Below are 20190 nucleotides of genomic sequence, written 5' to 3'. Positions count from 1 at the left end.
CTCACATATAAGAAACTCAGACATCACTCCCCAGATCCACTAGGCTCCCTCAGGGGAAAGTGGGAGGCGGACGTCCTGGAAATTGACAATGAGGAATGGAGAGAGGTGCTCTCCTCCCCCAAAGAAGTGGCGATATCGGCGAAATTGCGGCTGATACAACTCAAAATACTACACCGGTATATATCTCGGTCACCAGACTAGAGTTGATGGGGAGGAGTACGGATGGGTTCTGTCGGAGGTGGTGTGGGGAAAGGGGGACATTTCTTCACATAGTATGGGAATGCCCACAAGTTCGAACATACTGGGCAAAGATACATGACTGTATGAGCAAGGTTTGGGGGGTAGGGTTGCGGCCTGAGGCTAAACGATGCCTCCTAAACATCTGGGAGCCCACGGACCTACCGGTAAAAGGTAAATTGTGGGCAACACTGGGGCTGGTGATTGCAAAGCGTAACATAGCGCGCCTTTGGGGGGCGGAGGCGCCCCCATTGCATGGTGTATGGAAGAAAGACATGGACTGGTGCATGCTGCAGGAAAAGATAGTGTATGTTTCGAGAGGGTGCCCCGGGAAATGGGTAGCGGTCTGGTCTCCCTGGAATACGTACCACGGCAACATCTGTGAGCCCCCAGTTTCCTCCCCCCTTGAGGAAAGGTTAACCCAATAAAATGGCGATATTGTCTTGTTCTGCTCTGCTGTACCATATTAAGTTGCAGGACTGTCTAAGGGTCCAAGGTTGAACCACTGTAACTCCAAGGACCTAAAACTGTGAAGAGACCAATAAGTTTATGTCTGTTAATAAAAATAATTTTTTAAAAAAAGAAAAGGAAGATCATGCTATGGCGTTGCTTGATATAGAAGAAGCTTTCTACTCAATGGACTGAGAGTATGTTTGGGGGACACTGAGGATGATGGGGATGGGGACAGGATTTCTTGACTTGCTTAAGCTAATATATATGGCCCCACAGGCTAGGATACATCAGGGAGGACTAATTTCTAGGGCCTTTAAACTCCAAAGGGGCACTAGACAAGTGTGTCCCTTATCGCCATTATTATTTGTGGCAGCAGTGGAACTGTTGGCAGAGACTCTGCAGCGCCAATTGAAGGTATGGGGGATCAGTTTAGGTGACACTAACCACATGGTTTCCATGTATGCAGACGATACATTAGTATATATTCGTCAACCAGCTCAAGCGATCCCTAAAATGCTGGATAGTTTATATAAATTTGGGGAGGTATCAGGCCTGAAAATAAGCCCCAATAAGTCCAGGTTGCTCCCGATTGGCCGACTGGCACAGAGACCACGGGAGTCACTGCCGGAGGTGGGTCTTCCAAGGGTGGACTCTGACCCTAAATATCTAGGAATTAGACTGGTGAATACTCCAGTGAGACACTTGGAGCTTAATATAGGAAAGGTAATTGAAGGCTGAAGAGGCTCGATACACTTTTGGTAAAAGCTTTCCCCATCTCTTATGGGCAGAATTGCTATTATAAAAATGATCATACTTCCCGATGCTTATACTTGTTACAACATTCGCTATATGAGGTCACTGTACATTTCTTTAAAACACTGAACACACTGATAATAGAATTATTGTGGGGATCAAGACGGAAGAGGGTGAGCCTCGTGATGCTGCAGAGAACGTGACAGAATGGTGGGTTGGAGGTTCCGCACCTGGAGTTGTATTATTTGGCGTCCCAACTCCAGCATGCTATACACTGGTTGGACGAAAATGAAAATTGGGAGAAAAGATTGCTCGCGGGCACATATGGGAGAGACTCACAGGCGACGCTCCTGATGTCAAACATGTGGTTCGGTATGGGAACGTTCTGTCAAGAGGGTGGTGGGGCATGCCCCATATGCTCCAGACATGCCATTATGGGCGGTACAACCCTTTGCAAAAAGGGCGGCCTCGATGTCTGTCCGTAAGTGGAAGGTGGATGTGTGACGATGGGATCTTTTCCACAACAAACTCATTACCAGAGAAAATGCGGAGTCAATGTCTGAACTAGGTACAGGGCATTTTTTGCAATACGGGAGGATATATCAGGTTACTAGAGAAATATGGGCCTCTATGACGGAGGAGCCAACGGTGACAATGGTGATGCAGGTTATGTTATACGTGGCACTGGGGGAGGGGATTCATTTCACACTTGTATAGGGCATTGCGAGAAGATTTAACAGTTGCACCTCTACCAGTCCAGGCTCAGTGGGAGGAGGTCCTGGGGTAGCCCTTGTCTGAAAAGAATTGGATTAAAGTCCATGAAGGGGCCAAAGCGATAAATTCAAACGTACGGTTTAAACTGATCCAGTATAACTTTATACACCAAACATACCTCACCCCAAAAATGCTAAGTAAGATCTTGCCGACTCGATCCCTGATGTAGAACTGCAGGAGCGGACTTTTTTGCATATGATATGGACATGCCCAATCATATCTCCCTTTTGGACCGGAATACTAGATAAAATAAAGGAGGCTACAGAATGGAATGTGCCCAAAGAAATATGTGGAGTGCTGTTAGGTCTCCTTCCTACCCCCAAAAATACAAAACTAAGTAAGTCATGAATGAGACCAAACCACCCGCAGATTGAGATGTGGCTGAAGAATATAAGTGAATGGGCAGCGGCAGAAGCATTACGGATGAAGAGGGTTAGGCAAGACGATAAACTAGAGGATGACCTGCGTGCATAGGTGACTATGTTAATGGATATAAAGGACCTGCAAACATAGGCAACAACACCGACCATGAACGATCCCCCTTAGCACGGATTTAGGCACAATAAGACTAACTAGACACCAGGTAGACATAACAGATAATCATAAGGAATAGATAGATGAAGAAATAAGAAAAGAAGGTGACGCTGGAAATACGACACAGTGACGGGAGGATGGGGGAGGGGAGTTCAAACAGTTATGGAATTCTGATGGTATCCTTTGTTATATAACACAGTTTGGCATAAGCGATATTAAAATACACTATTTTATTGTTTTTCAAGGTGAAATGGGGAAGTGCAAGAGTACGATGTAATTAATACATACTAATGCATAAATGTGTATGAAAATAGTGGATGTAATATGTAAGATGCAATGAAGAAATATTAATATATATATATATATATATATATATATATTTTTTTTTTCTTTTTTTTTTTTCTAAACATAGTTGTCTGTAGATTGCCATAGTTCCATCCTCTTTTTGATAACAGATTTTTGGCAACAATTTGATCAATGACCACAGTAAAGTGACAGTCTTTTATTGGCTTGTTGGGCTGCGAACACTGCCAGATCCCACAATGTGCTTCTACATGTTTAACACACTTAGGGCCACATTTAGAGTTAGGAAGAGTGGTACCACAACCGTAACTCAGCTGTGATGCAGCCCAGCCAAACTTGCAGTTCCTACCCTCTAATTTGAGTTGGGTGAAGCATTGTGTTCACCTTGGTAGATTTACTGTCGTCTCTGCCAGCATAAATCTTTGATGTGGAAGGCAGTCCACAAAATGTCCACTGGGTCACAATCACGGTTGTCCATCTTTATTAAAGCGGGATGACTGCCACTCATTCTCTCTGTCTGAGTTCATTACACGAGGCATGACTGACAAATGCATGGATTTTTTTTTCGTTTTAGAGGGTTTTTTCCTCAGTGCAAAAATGTTTGTGGGTAAACATGGTGCCTGCTTGGCAAACCCTCAGTGCTATGACAGAAGCCTTCCCACTAAAGGGTGCGAGGTTGGCAGGTCCATGCATCTGCTAGCATGGCAAAATACCGGGCCATCTGCCAAGCTCCACATAACACCTTTTTTTCATTTATTCCAAATATCTCAATTCTACTCTCACTTTTGTATCATAAAATCAGATGCATTTGCTGTTGATGTGGATTTATGTGGTTGTGACAGTAAGATAGGACTCTGGGTTTCCTATCCTGTTTCCTACTAGCAGATGGTACTGTCAAAAAGTCTATATCATCAATATTACAACTTTTCCAGTTCTCAGAGAACCACAATTGCACTTGGAGAATCTTCTCCTATTCAAGAGTTACAAAGCCTGTGAATGCCACAGGCCTGAATCCTCCCAACGTGATTGTAGAGGAGAGGGGAAAATGGGTAGTCTCTGTTGCATCTCCCACTAGTAACTTTTGCATATCTTTCCCCAGAGAAAATCCAGAGAGAGCTTGATGATGTCCTTGAACCCAACAAAACAATCCAATATGAACACCGGATGAAGCTGCCATACACCAATGCTGTGATCCATGAGATACAGCGCTACAGCAGTATTGTTCCTCTTGGCCTACCACATCTTTGTGTGAAGGACACCACTATTCAGGGCTTCCATCTTCAAAAGGTAATGATGTTTGTACTTGAGTTGTCAGGAAGGTTACTTCTCTTTGATTTTGAGACATGCTATTGCTTCTGTGTCTGTGGCTTCACTTCGCATATTTTATAAACTCATAGTTTAAAAAAAAAATGTATTTATACTTTTTCAAAACACAAAGCAGGCAGACATAAGTACAGACAGGGTATCATTACAAATGTACAGATGGAACAAGTACAATAAAGCAGCGAAGTAGGTCTGATGGCCAATAAAACACAGTGAGCAAGTAATCCATACACCGCAACATTAGAGGCATCATAATGAGAGGAACCATGTAATACACATAATAGCAGCATTCAATCGTAGGACGAGTTCGGGAGGGGGGGTGTTACAGAGTAGCAGCTTGTAAAGGGTATGAGGGGCTCACGTGGGTGCCACTGTGTCAGGCTGTGTGTTATCGAAGCTAGCAATAGGGTGTGTAAGCAGATATGTTGTGAGGGGTCCCCAGTTGTCCCGAGGGCGGGAGGTTAGTGGGAGCAGTTCAGCAAACACATACATTTGGTCCTGCCAGAATACCATGTCCCGAATCCATTCCTTAAATTTAGGTGCCCGTCCCCGACCCCATCGGCATGCAATACGCCGTTTGGTGAGGAGGAGACTGAATGAAACAAATTGTCTGTTTTTCACTCCTATGGTTGCGGCATAACCAAGAAGAGCGAAAAGGGGAGTATGTGGGAGGCGTAGCAATGTTATCTGCTCCAGAGCTTCCAAGACCTGGAGCCAATACTCCTGCACAGCAGTGCAGTCCCACGCCAGGTGAAGGAAGTCAGCCCCTGTAGCCCCATATCGGTCGCACCTATCATCATCCCACAGCTTAAAGCGATGGAGTTTACCTGGTGTATAATATGTACAGTGTAAGTATTTGTAATGAAGAATCCGAGGCCGCTACTGGACGTGCTGTGTTCCGTTGGCCTGCAGCAATAGGTCCACTGCTCCTCACTAATAGCTAGCTCCAGTTCTGCAGACCATTTATCGCTGGAAGTATTTTGTGAGGTGCACTGAGTAGTGTACAGCGAATGGTAGAGGGAAGAAAGTAGATGAGGTGCTGCGTCTCTGGCCATTATTAGGCGAAGCGTGGCAACCTCCGGAGGCTCTCGGGGTAAGGAAGGAGTATGTTCTTTAAATCCCTGCCGCAACCGGATATATAAAAAGATGTCCATGGGGGAGGGGAGTCGTGCGGAGAAGAGTTGTTGCGAGGTTCGGAACTTGCCTTGGAGGTAGAGGTCCCCCCAAGTCTTAATCCCATATTTAGCTAGAGTTTTCTTAAATACTCCCTCCTGAAGGACTTGCTTTTTCGGGTGATATGTCAAGGGAAGCAAAGGCGAGTACAGCATAGGGGCCCAATTTCTTGTAAAAATATGCTGCCACGCCTTAACAGTACTGGTGATCGGAGACGGAGCCTCCGCAAGCGCAGTACTGGCAGTAAATATAGCATCGTCTAAAGGAATATATTTTATAAACTCATAGTTTTGATGACAGATCATTCATGCAAAACATTGGGGTGCTGGAGTACTGGAAAATATTTGCATTTATGGAAGAAGTGCTAAATTCAGACGGCTGCTTACACAATGTAAAAGGGACACACCAGTTTTGCTCAAGCTAAGGCTTGATCCTGATTTCAGGCAAAAGTATTAAAGGAGACTCCACCTGTGGAATCTCCTCCACCTTGGAAATATTATGGTGGAGGAAATTCCACAGGTGGATTCTTCCTGGATCTACCACTCCCTCAGATATTGGAGGGTTTTCCACTATTATCCAACTCTGAATCATGCCCTGCCTTTCCAACTGCACTATACTGTCACTACTCCCTACACCACCGCCTGTGACCTGTCACAGTCTGCCATGACTCACCACAGTGCGCAGGAGTAGGCAGTAGTAGGCAGCAATAGGTGGTGAGTAGTGCGACAGATGGAATTCCTTCTGGGGACGATTGGCGGGTGTTGACGGCACAGGTGGTAAAAAGCGCAGTTGACTTTTCTGGGGGAAGGTCGGGAGGGCCAAAAGTGCTCCCTTACATTTCTCCATGCCTCAGCTTCCAGCCTTCTATTACCAGCTTCCGTTGCATCAAATCCTCATCACATCAATCCTTGCTTTGAGCAGCTGAAAATCCTGTAAACCCAAATTTACATTTGCAGTCATATTCCCAAAGTGGAGGAGATTCCGCCTGAAATCAGAATCAAGCCTTAGGGGTCCATTAGGATATAGGGTGGATCGCCCTACATCCTTCCCCGCCTGCCATTAATTTCCCCCCGCCATATTAGTATGGCGGGGGAGACCCCGGCAGACGGAAAAAACGTCCACCGGTTTTCCGCCGGTCGACTAGTTGACCGGGCGGAAAAGGTGCTCAATATGGTGGTGGTGTCTGCATGACACCGCCATCTATATTTGGATGCAGGCGGCGACGTGCCTTTCCGTGGCGGCATGCGGGGTTTGCTGTCGGGGGCCCGTTGCGGGCCCACAGGGTAGGTGGGGGTGGGGGGTGCACATGGGGGATAACTATAGTACCCCCCTGCATTGTCATGGACATGGTGGCAGGCACCTCGCGGTGCCTGTCACCTTGTGCATGACAATGCACATAGTGCATTCCCAGCATTGTGGCGGGCGGTGCTGTGAGCACCGCCGCCACACTGCTGGGAATGGAGGATGCCACGGTGGTGGTGGCATCCTAATTGCAGGTGCGGGACCGCCGCACCACTGGCGTCCGGTCCCAGCATGGGCCCCTTAGTTTGAGTAAAACTGGTGTATTCCTTTTTCATTGTGTAAGCAGTGTTCTAGGAGTGGGAGAGTTGTGTCTAGAAGGGGGGTGGCATGAAGGCGGTACTCAGTATGGCTTGTGGGCCAAGCATGATGCCACAACAATGTAATAGTGCAATAACTTTCTATTTCCTGGTACAGGCTGACATAAGAGTAAGCCTATCAGCACTTGGAAGCAAAGAGTTACCCTAAGAATTAATTGGTGCTGTTGCTTCCAACAAAAACAAAACCTCTCAAGATCCTTTTCAAGATCCTTTCTACCAGAATAACTGTTTATGCTCTCACCTAAACTTAGAACTTGGGGATTAGCAACAATATGGGGATAATATCCTCCTGTGAAGCATCTTTAAGTTTTAGAAATGTTCCTTCAGGTGTGGTACACCTGACTTATTGACTTATTGCTTCATTGTGGTGCTCCTTTCCCTTCCATATACCCGCAGTTAGAAAAATTCACAAGCAGTTTATAGAGGTGGGGGGGTGTAAGATGGTGTGACATATACACTTGAAAACTCCTGGCGGCCTATGTGCTTTCTTTGAGGCCAACTAACTGAGGTGCTACTGTTACCACTAGAAGGAGAATCATGCCCTACGCAATACCTTTAGGAAGTGATCTTCAAGCCCACTTACCTATTCAGCAACTGAGTACCCTTTCCACCAACATAATGAGCCACGGAGTATACTGTTTCCACCAATATAACAAGCCAACCACCCAATTTCTTTTTTTTTTTTTTTAAAACCGTTTATTACAAGTCTTAAAAGTATACAAGTATGGGCCCACAACCTTCCGGCCGGCCGCTAGCAACGATAGGAACATACGACATACATTTATGGAACACGTGGCATTACAGGAGTAGCATTTCACAGTAGGTAACAATGTCAAAAGCCACATCATCCAGGCCCCATTATGCGGTTTCATTTTAAATTAAGAACAACAAAAATTAAAACCACACCCACAAGGCAACCCACTATCAAAAAAGGCAGCACGTGCTCCCCAAGAAGGGGGATCCCAACTATACACAGAAGTGTGAGGAGGGGGAAGAGAGCAGAGCGAGGACTGGGGGAACCCAATGCCCGGCAGCGGGGGAATGAGTCGGCTAAGGGGATGGGGCTGGCGAGGCACCAGGCAGCAGCGGTGGTGCGCAGATACCCCATCGGTAGGCGTTCCAGGGCCCCCATACTTTCACCCATGTCCCAGGCTTACCCCTCGCCACATACACCACCTTTTCGCGAAACATGCACCAGTCCATGTGTTCTTTCCAGGCCGAGACCGTCGGGGGCCTCTGGGATCCCCACAGTTGAGCAATATCACGCTTGGCTATCATATATCCCAGAGTCACCCACCACGTCTGCGGCGCCGAGTAATCAGTCGGTTCCCACACATTCAACAGGCATCTCCTCGCTTCAGGCAACAGCGCCACATGCGTAACCAGTCGCAGCACCTCATGTACACCACGCCAGAACCCCTCTACCTCCGGGCACTCCCACAAAATATGCATAAAGGTCCCCAAAGCACCACACCCACGCTTACACAACCCATCTCCAGCATAGCCCATACGCAGAAGCTTTGGCCCCGTCATGTAGACCCGGTGGAGTATCTTGAGCTGGACGAAACGAAGGCGAGCCGGTATGGCCACCTCCTTCGGGGAGGCCACCGCGGAGGTCCAGTCCTCATCGTCCAACTCCAGCCCGTCGGCAACCCAAGCCGCACGAAGGGCAGTCAACAGGCCCGAGCGGTCGTTTATGAGCTTTTTGTATATAAGTGAGATCGTGCTGTCCGGGACGTGCCCATCCAGCATTCTATCCTCCAGGGGGGAATATTCCGGGATGGAGGCAGCGTCCGAGAAGACGGATCCCAGCGCATGACGGACCTGCAAATACCGAAAGTATTCACTGCCCTGCAACTGAAATTCCGTCTGCAGCATATCGAACGTTTTAAATCCTCCCCTCGTCCAAAGATCCCCCACTTTACTGATACCTATTATGTCCCACTTCTCGAAGCCCTTAGAGGTCCACAGGGAACCTAACCGCTCAGACGCGTATAGAGGTGATGCCCGGGTCAAACGGTCCTTCCACCCCATAGCTGCATTGGCCGCGTGCCAGACTTGCACCATAACACGCGTGGGGCCCGTCAGACGAGCGTCGGGCGCGCTCGAGTAGAGCGCTCGATTGTAGTCGCCACCTGGCAGGAGCATCTTGTCCATTTCAAATGCCGGGTTTAGGGCGGGCCCGTAGAGGCCATGGTTAATGGCAGCGAGCTGGGAGGCCCAATAGTACCGTTTAATATCTGGGAGGGCAATCCCCCCGTCAAACCATGGGAGCGTCAGCTTAGCCAGAGCAATGCGCGGCCTCCCGTCCCAGAACAGGCGGCGTTGCAGACTCTCCACCTCACGGAAGTAGCGCGCCGGGACCAAGTCCATAGTGTTCTGCAAAGCGTACAGAAAACGCGGCAGAGACATCATCTTGACCAATGCCGCCCGGCCGAGCGGCGAAAGCGGCAGGCGCCGCCAGCGTGCGACATCTACCCGCAGACGCTGGAGGGGGGGAAGCAGATTCCGTTCATACCGGGCCTCCGGGTCCAGAGTAATGAAGACACCCAGGTACCGAAATCCCTGCGGGGCGATCTGGATCGGACAGCCCCGCGGGAGAATAGGAGCATCCCCAGAGAGAACATACACACACGATTTAGCCCAGTTGATGACGAGACCGGAGTTACGACCAAACGAGTGTAAAATATCAACTAGCACTATAAGTGATTTACGTGGGGAGGCTAGGTACAGAAGGATGTCGTCAGCGTATAGGGATACGCGGTCCTCATACTCGGGGGTCCAACGGAGACCACGGATGGAAGGCTCCCACCGCAGCCACTCCGCCAGGGGCTCCAAGGCAAGCGCAAAAAGAAGCGGTGACAAGGGACAGCCCTGTCGCGTGCCCCGGCCCAGCTCAAACGGGGCCGATACTCTTCCGTTCACGACCACCTGCGCCAATGGGCCCGCATACAACAGTTTGACCCAACTGATGAATCCTGGGCCAAATCCGAACTTCGCAAGCATCGCCCAGATGTATGGCCACTCAAGCGTGTCAAACGCCATGGTGGCGTCTAAGGACGCCAAAATGGCCGGTTCCCGTATAAATGGGACGCGCGCAAGCACCCCATGCAGACGCCGCAGATTAAGGGCTGTATTGCGATGGGGAATAAAGCCAGACTGGTCCTGATGAACCAGATCTCCCACCACACCGACCAGCCGATTGGCGAGTACCTTAGCGAGAATTTTGGGCTCCGCATTCAGTAATGAGATAGGCCGATAAGAAGTAACCCGATCCCGAGGTCTCCCTTCCTTGTGGATCACCACGATTGTAGCCAGACGCTGGTCAAGCGGGAGGGAGCCCAGCGAGTGGGCCGCGAGAAACATTGCGCGGAGGTGAGGCGCCAATGTATCCGGTCGCAGCTTATACAGCTCGATAGGGATACCGTTCGGGCCCATGGCCTTGCCAGAAGCGACCGAGCGTATGGCGAGGGCGATTTCGTCGGAGGTGGGAGCGGCGTCCAGCGACACCCTGTCCTCCCCGGACAGGGAAGGCAGCGCGATATCCCTGAGCAGGGCACAGGAATCCTCTTCCGAGCAAGAAGAGACCGGGGAATACACCTCGCGGAAATACTCCGCGAAACAGGAGACAATTTCTTCTGGCTCAGTTACACACACCCCATTCGTTTTCTCAATCAGCGGGACCACACGATTCGCTCTCTCCTTTTTATCCAACCACGCTATCAGTTTACCAGCCTTATCACCCACATCATACAGTCGCCCCTGTTGCTCTCTACTAAGGCCCCTGGCCACCTCCGTAACGAGGGCCCTATAAGCCGCCTGCTTGAGCTGGAGGACATGTAGTGCAGCATCCGTCACCCCATCTTCTAGATTACCCTCCAGCTCAACTATTTCAGCCTCCACCCGGGTCACCTCCTCCCGCTCGCGCCTCCGGGCGTGGGAAATAAGGGATAGGGCCTCCCCTCTAAGTACTGTTTTGAAGGCCTCCCACAGGGAGATAGCTGAAGGCACTGACCCCACATTCTCCTCAAAATAGCGCTGGAGGGATTTAATCAAGTCAGCGCGAATGGTGGGGTCGCGCAGGTACCAGGAATTGATTGGGACCACCCTGCTCTCAGCCCTCGGGAAGACATCAAAATGCAACAATAGCGGGGAGTGGTCCGAGATACCCCGTGCCAAATGGCGCACCTCCCCCACCCTCCCGACATGGGCCGCCGGGACAAGGACATAATCAAGCCGTGAGAGACTACCATGGGCCCCCGAGTGGAAAGTGTATTGCAGCTGCGTGGGATGTTTTAAGCGCCAGCAGTCCACCAATCCCAGTGTATCCAAGAGGCCGGATAGCCACGCCTGTGCCCGGGGGAGGTCCCTAGGGGGGTGACAATCCACAGTCCCAGAAACCACCGCGTTGAAATCCCCCCCCACCACCAGAAGCCCCCCCGGAAGGCCAAGGAGGAGGCGCCCCAGATCTGCAAAGGTGGTCGACTGCAACCCCGGTGGGACGTACACTGACACAAAGACAACCACTTTGCCCTCCATTCTACCCACCAAGACAGTGTAACGTCCCCTGTCATCGTGGAGCACCTCATCAATTTCTAACGGGAGCGAGTTCTTTACCATGATACCCACACCCCTCGAGCCTGACGTGAAGCCCGAGTGGGCCACGAGGCGGTAGCCACGCCGATTCATGGCGCAGAAGGAATTGCCAATAAGGTGTGTCTCCTGCAGGAAGACCACATCAGGCGAGAGTCGCTTCAGATACTGTAGGACCACACCTCGTTTGATCCTGTCCCCCAGTCCATTGACGTTCCAAGACAACAAAGTTAATTCCCTACCCCCCATCATACACAGAAACCATCATTCGTCCCCCCGAGAGCACAGTAGAACCAACACAAAAAAGGGGTTGCCTTGTGATAATAACGAACAACACCCCATCCCAGCCCACCCACCCCAACAAAACTCCCCCCTCCCTGCACCCCTGCATGAGCCCAGACAGCCCCCCCAACGTGCAGTGTGCCTGTCGCCCCATAGATAGTTAAACTAACTAGACCCCCAGAGGAGGAGGGAGAACCCCCAAGAGACCCCACACAACCTCCATAGGAGGGGAACTTAAGCAATCCGACGTATAGTCGAAAGTGGCATCATTTTTGTCCCGAGCGAGGCCTAATATTAGTCCCTCAGTCTTGATCCGGCGAGCCCTCTCCCCCGGCCGCTCCCCCCCCGCCACCCCGATCCCGATCTCTAGACAGAGTATCCAGCCAGTCCCCGGCCGCTTCGGGACGATCAAAAAAGTGTGTGCGACCTTCCACCTCCACTCGCAGCTTAGCTGGGAAAAGCATGGCGTACTTGAGATTTAGGTCCCGAAGACGGCGCTTGACACCAAGGAAGCTCAGTCTCTGCTTCTGGACCGCAGGGGTGAAATCAGGATAGAAATTAATGTCCATATTGTCAAGTCTAATCGGTCCCTGTAGTCTGGAGGATTGCAGGATAGCGTCTCTGTCCCGAAAATTAAAAATCCGGGCGATGAGAGGTCGCGGAGCGGCTCCGACCTTAGGCCTTCCCCCGGGAACCCTGTGGGCCCTCTCCACAGCAAAGAATTTACTCAGCCCCCGTGGCTGGAGATGGGTAACAATCAGGTCTTCCACGAAAAGGTCCGCCGCCGCTTCCTCACGTCCCTCAGGCACCCCGATGATACGGATGTTGTTCCTCCAGGCCCGACTCTCGGAGTCCTCCAGGCGACGATCCATCAGCGCACTCGCCCGAGCAAGCCGGCGCACCTCCGTTTGCAGGGCCGCCACATCTGTCGTAAGGCCCGATGCGGTGTGGGCCAAAGAATCGACTCGGTCGTTGGTCTTGGAGAGATCGGCCCTTATCAGGCCAACATCCACGAGGACCGAGTCGATCTTCTGCGCCAGTGCGTCAAAACGCTGGCCCACAGAGGCCTTCATCTCGGCGATGGCGCCCATGACATCCCGCAGAGTCAGATCCGTGGGCAGATCGGGGGCATCAGTAGGGCCCTCAAGGGACCTGCGTGGCACCTCAGGAGATCCCTTCTGGAGGGTATAGCGATCCATGCTGTTGGACTGATGGGCTGCGCCACGCCGGGTCGATTTTACCTTTGCCCGATCGCCATCTTGTTTCGTGGCCATGGTCCCAGTCTCCCGATCGCACCAGCCACGTCGTGAAGGGCGGGCAAGCCGGTCCACGGGCTCCGGGGGGGTGCCACCCCAGATCTGCGGGGCGGATCACAGCCGGCGGGCAGGCAGGGCCCCCCAGCGAGGCCACACCAACACACAAAGCCCCGCGACCCAACCTCGCATAGACAGCAAGGAGGGTGCGAAAGCGAAAGTGAAAGTGTGGGTTACGCGAGCCACCAAGCCCTATCCGCCGCTGTTATTCACTTCGTCACTGGATCGCCCCACAACGCAAATCCGGGGTTCGGCTAGGAGAAGGCCGCAAACCTCAATCGGTGCTAAAATCGGTGTCCGAGGTCCGATTTTGAAGCGGAAAACGGGCGCCACCTCAGCTCGGGCTCACCAACACAGTCCCCTCATCTGGGACAGGATATGTTCAGGATAGTCATAGGAGGTCGCGGAGGTCCTCGGGAGCCTCGCACCTACGCGGCCATCTTGGTTGCGCGCTAGGCTCCTCCCCCAACCACCCAATTTAAATGCCACCTGACCTTTGGTGAAACCAGGGCAGAGAGTAAATTGTCTCCCCCGTGGTTACAACCTTCTGACGGGCCGACGGAGTGAGGGCTATTGGAGGTTGACATGTATGATTGCCCACCTCATTTAGATGGGTGGATATACAGGTCAGTTTTGAATGCTCATTACTGCCAGAAAAAACCCTGTCGGTAACACCTTACAAAAGACTGTTAGCAAAGGCAAGAGCTGGCAGCCAATGCCAGAACAATTTTCTTTTTTTTTTGGTCTGTTGTTATCCAAGACGTATTCATTTTACTACAATTATGTGTGTAACATTGTTAGTTACAGTCGTTTTCAGCCCCTCCATTAGTCTGTGGTTATGTCCATTACTCTGTGGTTGTGTCATTCACATTTTTATTCCTCCCACTCCAACACGCATCATGGGGTAATGGGTCAATCCACTTCAGGTCTTGGCTGACTTCACTCTGAGTTACAGCATGCAGCCTTTTCACACTGAGCGCATCCACACTCAAATTAGTTCTCTTTGGTGCTAGGGACTACTATGGTAATGTGCTTTCTGGAGACCCAAAAATATTTTTGCCTTTTCCCACGTTTTTAAGGTTGATAAGGGCTAGCCAGATTAACCAACAATAACGTTTTCCAAAAGCTATGGAAGAACAAAACAAGAATTTCTAGAGCTTAAAGATTGGGGGCCAGTGCCATATCTATTGCCTTTGCCAGTGCTTGTTTGATAACTTGAGAGTTCAATTTAATCCTGCTTAATGAAAGTGATCCAACAGGTGCGGTCTTGTTAGGCAACAAATACTGGAGAATTCCCAGTTAGCTACTTCTACCTAGAGATTTTATAGCGCAGGCAAATAATTAATGTTCTCTCTCAGTACCCTGGAATGGAGAAAAGAGAATAGGTCTGTTGTACTATATAGCTTGACAGGTGATGCCAAACTAAAAGCACAAAGAAGTGGATGTCTGGTGAAAAACAAAGCAAAAGACACGAAATAGGAAGGCCAGGAGCTCGATATAAGAAATTAATCTGGAAATAAAAAGGTAAGGAAGAGGGAGGTAGATGGCTAAAGTTGTACAATGGCTGTCAAAAAAATATCAGAGGAAATGTTAGACATGTAAATAAATTCATCTCAGGTAGTCAGAGAACTGATATAAGCTGTGCACCACCGCAGGGATGGATAGCATACATAAAAAACCTATATGCAGCAAGCAACGGTCCTTCTTTTACAACTCAGATTTCTGATCATCTGACGGCTGATATCCCTAAAACCGAAATAAAAGCTATTTTCAATTATGTGGCGAAAGGCCTAAGAGGCTACCTGCGCTGCTCTCAGTAGGGGCAACATAGATTCTTTGGCAGGTCTGTTAACCCCTTTATGTGTCTATTGTTTGAAAACACTGTTCCAGATAGCTGGGTAGGGTCATTTAACTAGTCATCTTTCTTTTCAAAGTAATTTTCGTCTAGTTGCTATACAGGATGTAGACGGGAAATGTTTTGCCAAAGCCATATTAATGCATTTAGAGGAATGGGCAGAGCACAATATATTGATGCCTAGTTACCAAAAGGGCTTCCAAAGAGGCTGCAGCATTGAAGATAATGTAATGTTATTATTACTTTAATAACTACAGACTATCAGTACATCAGCTGATAATATGTATGCAGCAGCTCATATTGACTGAAGCAGTGTTTGATTGTGATGTACATTATGGGGAAACTGCTGGTCTGGGGTATCCCCAAGAGTCTTCTGAACACCATTAACAGCTTGTACTTGAGCACCTGGGTGATGATTAAATTGCCCCTGGTGTGACCACCATGGAGAAGATGAGCATGCGCAAAGGATTGAAGCAAGGCTCCGTGTTAGTCCCCATACTCTTCAATTAGTACACACCCAGAAGCATGTAGAAGCAGCCCTTGGGGATGGGGCCCCTTGCCCTCCAAAATTATCTGGACATCCACTTAATATACTACAGTGCGCAGATGATGCTGTGATCTTAGACCAAATGGCAATAGGCTTGCAAAGGAAACTAAATGAGGAGAGAAAATGTATTGCAAATCATAACTTGAGTATCTACCGTGATACGAGTGAAATGGTAACCTCATTTGAAAGATTCTCAAGAAAGGAAACTGGTAAGCAAACAGTAACAAGGTCAAGTGCACCTCGGACACAGATGTCTAGGTATATGGCTGGACAATCAGGAAGGCCATAGGAGGCTGTTAGCAACTACGAAGACAAGATCATAGCATTAAATGCATCCTCACTCAGGCTACTTAGTAAACTGTCAGGCCCATCCCTCTGTCATTTCCTGCAAGTGGTCTAGAGCAAAGTCATGTCCACATTACCTTTTGTGTAACAGCAACAAATAATGGACGGAATTCTGAATGATTCAAACATTCTCCCCAGTCAAGAGATCTCTGTTAAATCCATTGTTCTTAAGCCCACTACACCACCCCTGTTTGGACCCAGCCATATGCAAATCAGCCTTGACTGTGTGCCTCATGGAAACAGTCCAGACCGAACTACCAAGCCAGGTCCTCCCTGGACCGGAAACAAGCATACCGGGACCGGTTTCGAGGTATGTCACCCTTCATAAGCCAGGCTAGCTTGAATCCAGTGGCACAGAGAGCAAGGGACCCACGTCTGGGTATACCCGTCCCACTTAGGGCGAAAAGTCTAACTGCAACAAATGATGGACGGAATGCTGAAAAGTTCAAACACTCTCCTCCAGTCAAGAGATCTGGGTTAAATCCATTGTTCTTTTGCCCACTACGCCACCCCAGCTTGGACCCAGTCACATGCACATCAGTCTTGACCCTGCGCCTCATGGGAACAGTCCAGACCGAACTGCCAAGCCAGGTCCTCCCAGGACCAGAAACAAGCATCCTGGGACCGGTTTCGGTGTATGTCACCCTTCATAAGCCAGGCTAGCTTGAATCCAGTGGCACAGAGAGCAAGGGACCCACATCTGGGCATACCCGTCCCACTTAGGGCGAAAAGTGTAACTGCAACAAATGATGTACGGAATGCTGAATGATTCAAACATTCTCCCCCAGTCAGGAGATCTGGGTTAAATCCATTGTTCTTTCCCCCACTACGCCACCCCAGTTTGGACCCAGCCATATGCAAATCAGTTTGACCCTGCGCCTCATGGGAACAGTCCAGACCAAACTGCCATACCAGGTCCTCCCTGACCTGAAACAAGCATCCTGGGACCGGTTTCTGGGTATGTCACCCTTCATCAGCTAGGCTAGCTTGAATCCAGTGGCACAGTGAGCCAGGGACCCATATCTGGGCATACCCGTCCCACTTAGGGCGAAAAGTGTAACTGCAACAAATGATGGCCGGAATGCTGAATGATTCAAACCTTCTCCCCCAGTCAAGAGCTCTGGGTTAAATCCATTTTTCTTTTGGCCACTAAGCCACCCCAGTTTCGACCCAGCCATATGCAAATCAGTCTTGACCCCGTGCCTCATGAGAACATTCCAGACCGAACTGCCAAGCCAGGTTCTCCCTGGACCGGAAACAAGAATCCTGGGACCTGTTTCAGAGCATGTACTGGGGTGATAGTATGAAATTGTTCTGCATTCTGTCCATCAATTGTTATTTTTGCATTTTTTTCACCCCGAGTGGGACGGGTATGCCCAGACGTGGGTCCCATGCACTCCATGCCACTGGAGTCAAGCCATCCTGGCTGATGAGGGGTGAAACCCCGAAACCGGTCCTAGGATGCTTGTTTCCAGTCCAGGGAGGACCTGGCATGGCAGTTCGGGCTAGACTATTTCCACGATGCACAGGGTCAAGACTGATTTGCATATGGCTGGGTTCAAACTGGAATGGCATGGTGAGCAAAAAAAACAATGGATTTAGGCCCAGATCTCTGTACTGGGGTGAATGGACGACATTGCTCTGCATTCTGTCCATCAATTGCTCTTTTTGCATTTGTCACCCCGAGTGGGACGGGTATGCCCAGACGTTGGTCCTGTGCCCTCCATGCCACTGGAGTCAAGCTATCCTCGCTGATGAGGGGTGAAACCCCGAAACCGGTCCTAGGATGCTTGTTTCTAGTCCAGGGAGGACCTGGCCTGGCAGTTCGGGCTGGACTGTTCCTATGAGGCACAGGGTCAAGACTGATTTGCATATAGCTGGGTTCAAACTGGAATGGCATGGTGAGCCAAAAAACTATGTATTTAGGCCCTGATCTCTGTAATGGGGTGAATGTATGACATTGTTCTGCATTCTGTCTATTAATTGTTCTTTTCACATTAAGTTTTGGCCAGATAATTTTCCAGGGAATATGAATTGAAATGGCAAGACATGGGCTAGTGTCCTGTATATAGGCAGCCTATTCAGATTACCAGGCAGTTCATCACAAGTCCAGGTGCACCAATAATTCTATCTTTTTAAGCAAGAGTATAACCTTAGAGCCTTTTTAAAGCCTGTTGTGCAAAACTAAAAGCAGCTCTAGAAGGATCTCCAAAACACCTACTGTGGCAATAAATCAAGGTTCTGAAAAGTAAGAATCCATGGAGCAAACATCTGTAAGAATCTTATTTCCTTGCATTTTAAAATCATCTGGAAATTCACTTTACCAACTAAACAAAAATAAAAAGCAAGCAAAATGAATCTCTTTAGCCGACGATTAGTCTACCTACGAAAAGAATCATAGTTGGGTGATGCTAAGTACATATGAAAATAAAGCAAAACAAAAATACAGGAACTAACCTTAGCCTTTAGAGGAGAAGAGGGCTAATCAGAGCAGGATTCTGTTTACTCCCCCTGAGGGAATTTCTTTATGAACACCTGGAAGGTGGTGAGGACATCATCTGTAAAGTCGACCAGGAGGCATTGCTCCACATCATTTGTATTTGCAATAAGTTGGTCTCCCCGAGACAGAAATTCTTAAGGCAAACCTATCTGCAATTAAACCTCAGGAATTTTACAGAAGCAGTGAAAGCATGCCTGAGTGAAGCTGATCCCCCAAGTAACTGGCAGTAAATAACATTTCTGAACATCCTCTTAAACATGATTAATTTATCAGAGTTCCGTAAACCATCAAATATCGAGTCTCAAATATAGTTTACAAACACATAGTAAAATAGAAAAATCATGTGGTACCCTCAGTGGGCCGACAGATTTGTTGTTGATAACTCCCAACACAAAACCTACCATTAACAATAAAAAGGGACAGCCTGGCACGTTTCCTTGCCAGACAAGGTTGTGTGTCCTTATATGTGGCCGTGGGGCTGCCTTTGTAGAAATACACCTTACAGATCTAAGATTTGCAGAATTGCACCTAACTGCTCTGAGCCTTTGTAGAATTACACCTTGCCACTCTAAGCCTTTGTGGAATTGCACCTTATCACTTTGAGCCTTTGTAGAATTACACATTACTGCTCTGAGCCTTTGTAGAATTCCAACGTACTGCTCTGAGCCTTTGCAGAATTCCACCTTACCACTCAGAGCCTTTGTAGAATTACACTTTACCGCTCTGAGCCTTTGCAGAATTCCACCTTACTGCTCTGAGCCTTTGTAAAATTCGACCTTACTGCTCTGAGACTTTGTAGAATTCCACCTTACTGCTCTGAGACTTTGTAGAATTCCACTTTACCACTCTAAGGGGCATATTCTCAAGAACGTGTGATAACCATCGGAAATCTAGCTTAACACAACTCTTCACATCGCAGTCTATCGCGGGAAAACAACTCCATGTTAACGTGGTATTCTCAACACGGCGGCACCATGCGATAGTCCCACGATAACGCGTCAAGTGACCGTGTTAAAATTACCGCGATGCCGAAAAAACATGAAACACGAACACGAAAATAGTAGCAATGAGGCCAATTGCGATACAAAATTCAGCGATAACCAGCGATAGGCCTGCTATTCCCACGCGTCATGCGCGAAAATGCACAACAAAAGCAGAGTAAAAAAAACGGTGAGATGGCAATGTACGAGCACAACCCCACATCCGTGACGTAGAACAAATGACCATTGTCCAGCATCAAATAGGCATCTCCTCACATGTACATTGACATGCAGTCTGCATGTAAACTGCGCCAATGCTGAAACATGCATGGAACACACTGTGAAACTGCATCTCCCCATCACATTGCAGAAGGACAAGCAACCCCACCTGCACACAGATGTGTCATGACCACCATCAATCAATTATGAAAGCGTGTACGAATGTAGGGGCAGTGACCCTCACTTATGTACATGTTGCCCATGTTGTGGGACTTAAGTCACAGGGGGCATCCCTGCATCATGGTGGTACATCTCTGACCCCAAATGGAGACCTGGTGTCACCTGTAGGTCACAAATGGCAGCCAAAATGGAATGATTTTGGACACA

At 49.0% G+C, this 20190-nt stretch overlaps 1 protein-coding gene across 1 annotated transcript in view; it reads left to right on the top strand.

Moving 5' to 3' along the window:
- Positions 1-20190, top strand: part of LOC146802023 (cytochrome P450 2J2-like) — a 472990-nt gene that overhangs the window by 361150 nt on the left and 91650 nt on the right. Inside the window, exon 7 of the mRNA XM_085621578.1 lies at positions 4154-4341. Coding sequence (XP_085477704.1) covers positions 4154-4341 — 188 coding nt within the window. The remainder of the gene's footprint in view (positions 1-4153; positions 4342-20190) is intronic.

The sequence above is a fragment of the Triturus cristatus genome, chromosome 8 (assembly GCF_964204655.1).
Source record: "Triturus cristatus chromosome 8, aTriCri1.1, whole genome shotgun sequence".
Classification (NCBI taxonomy): Eukaryota; Metazoa; Chordata; class Amphibia; order Caudata; family Salamandridae; genus Triturus; species Triturus cristatus.
This window is presented reverse-complemented; position numbering and strand designations above follow the sequence as displayed.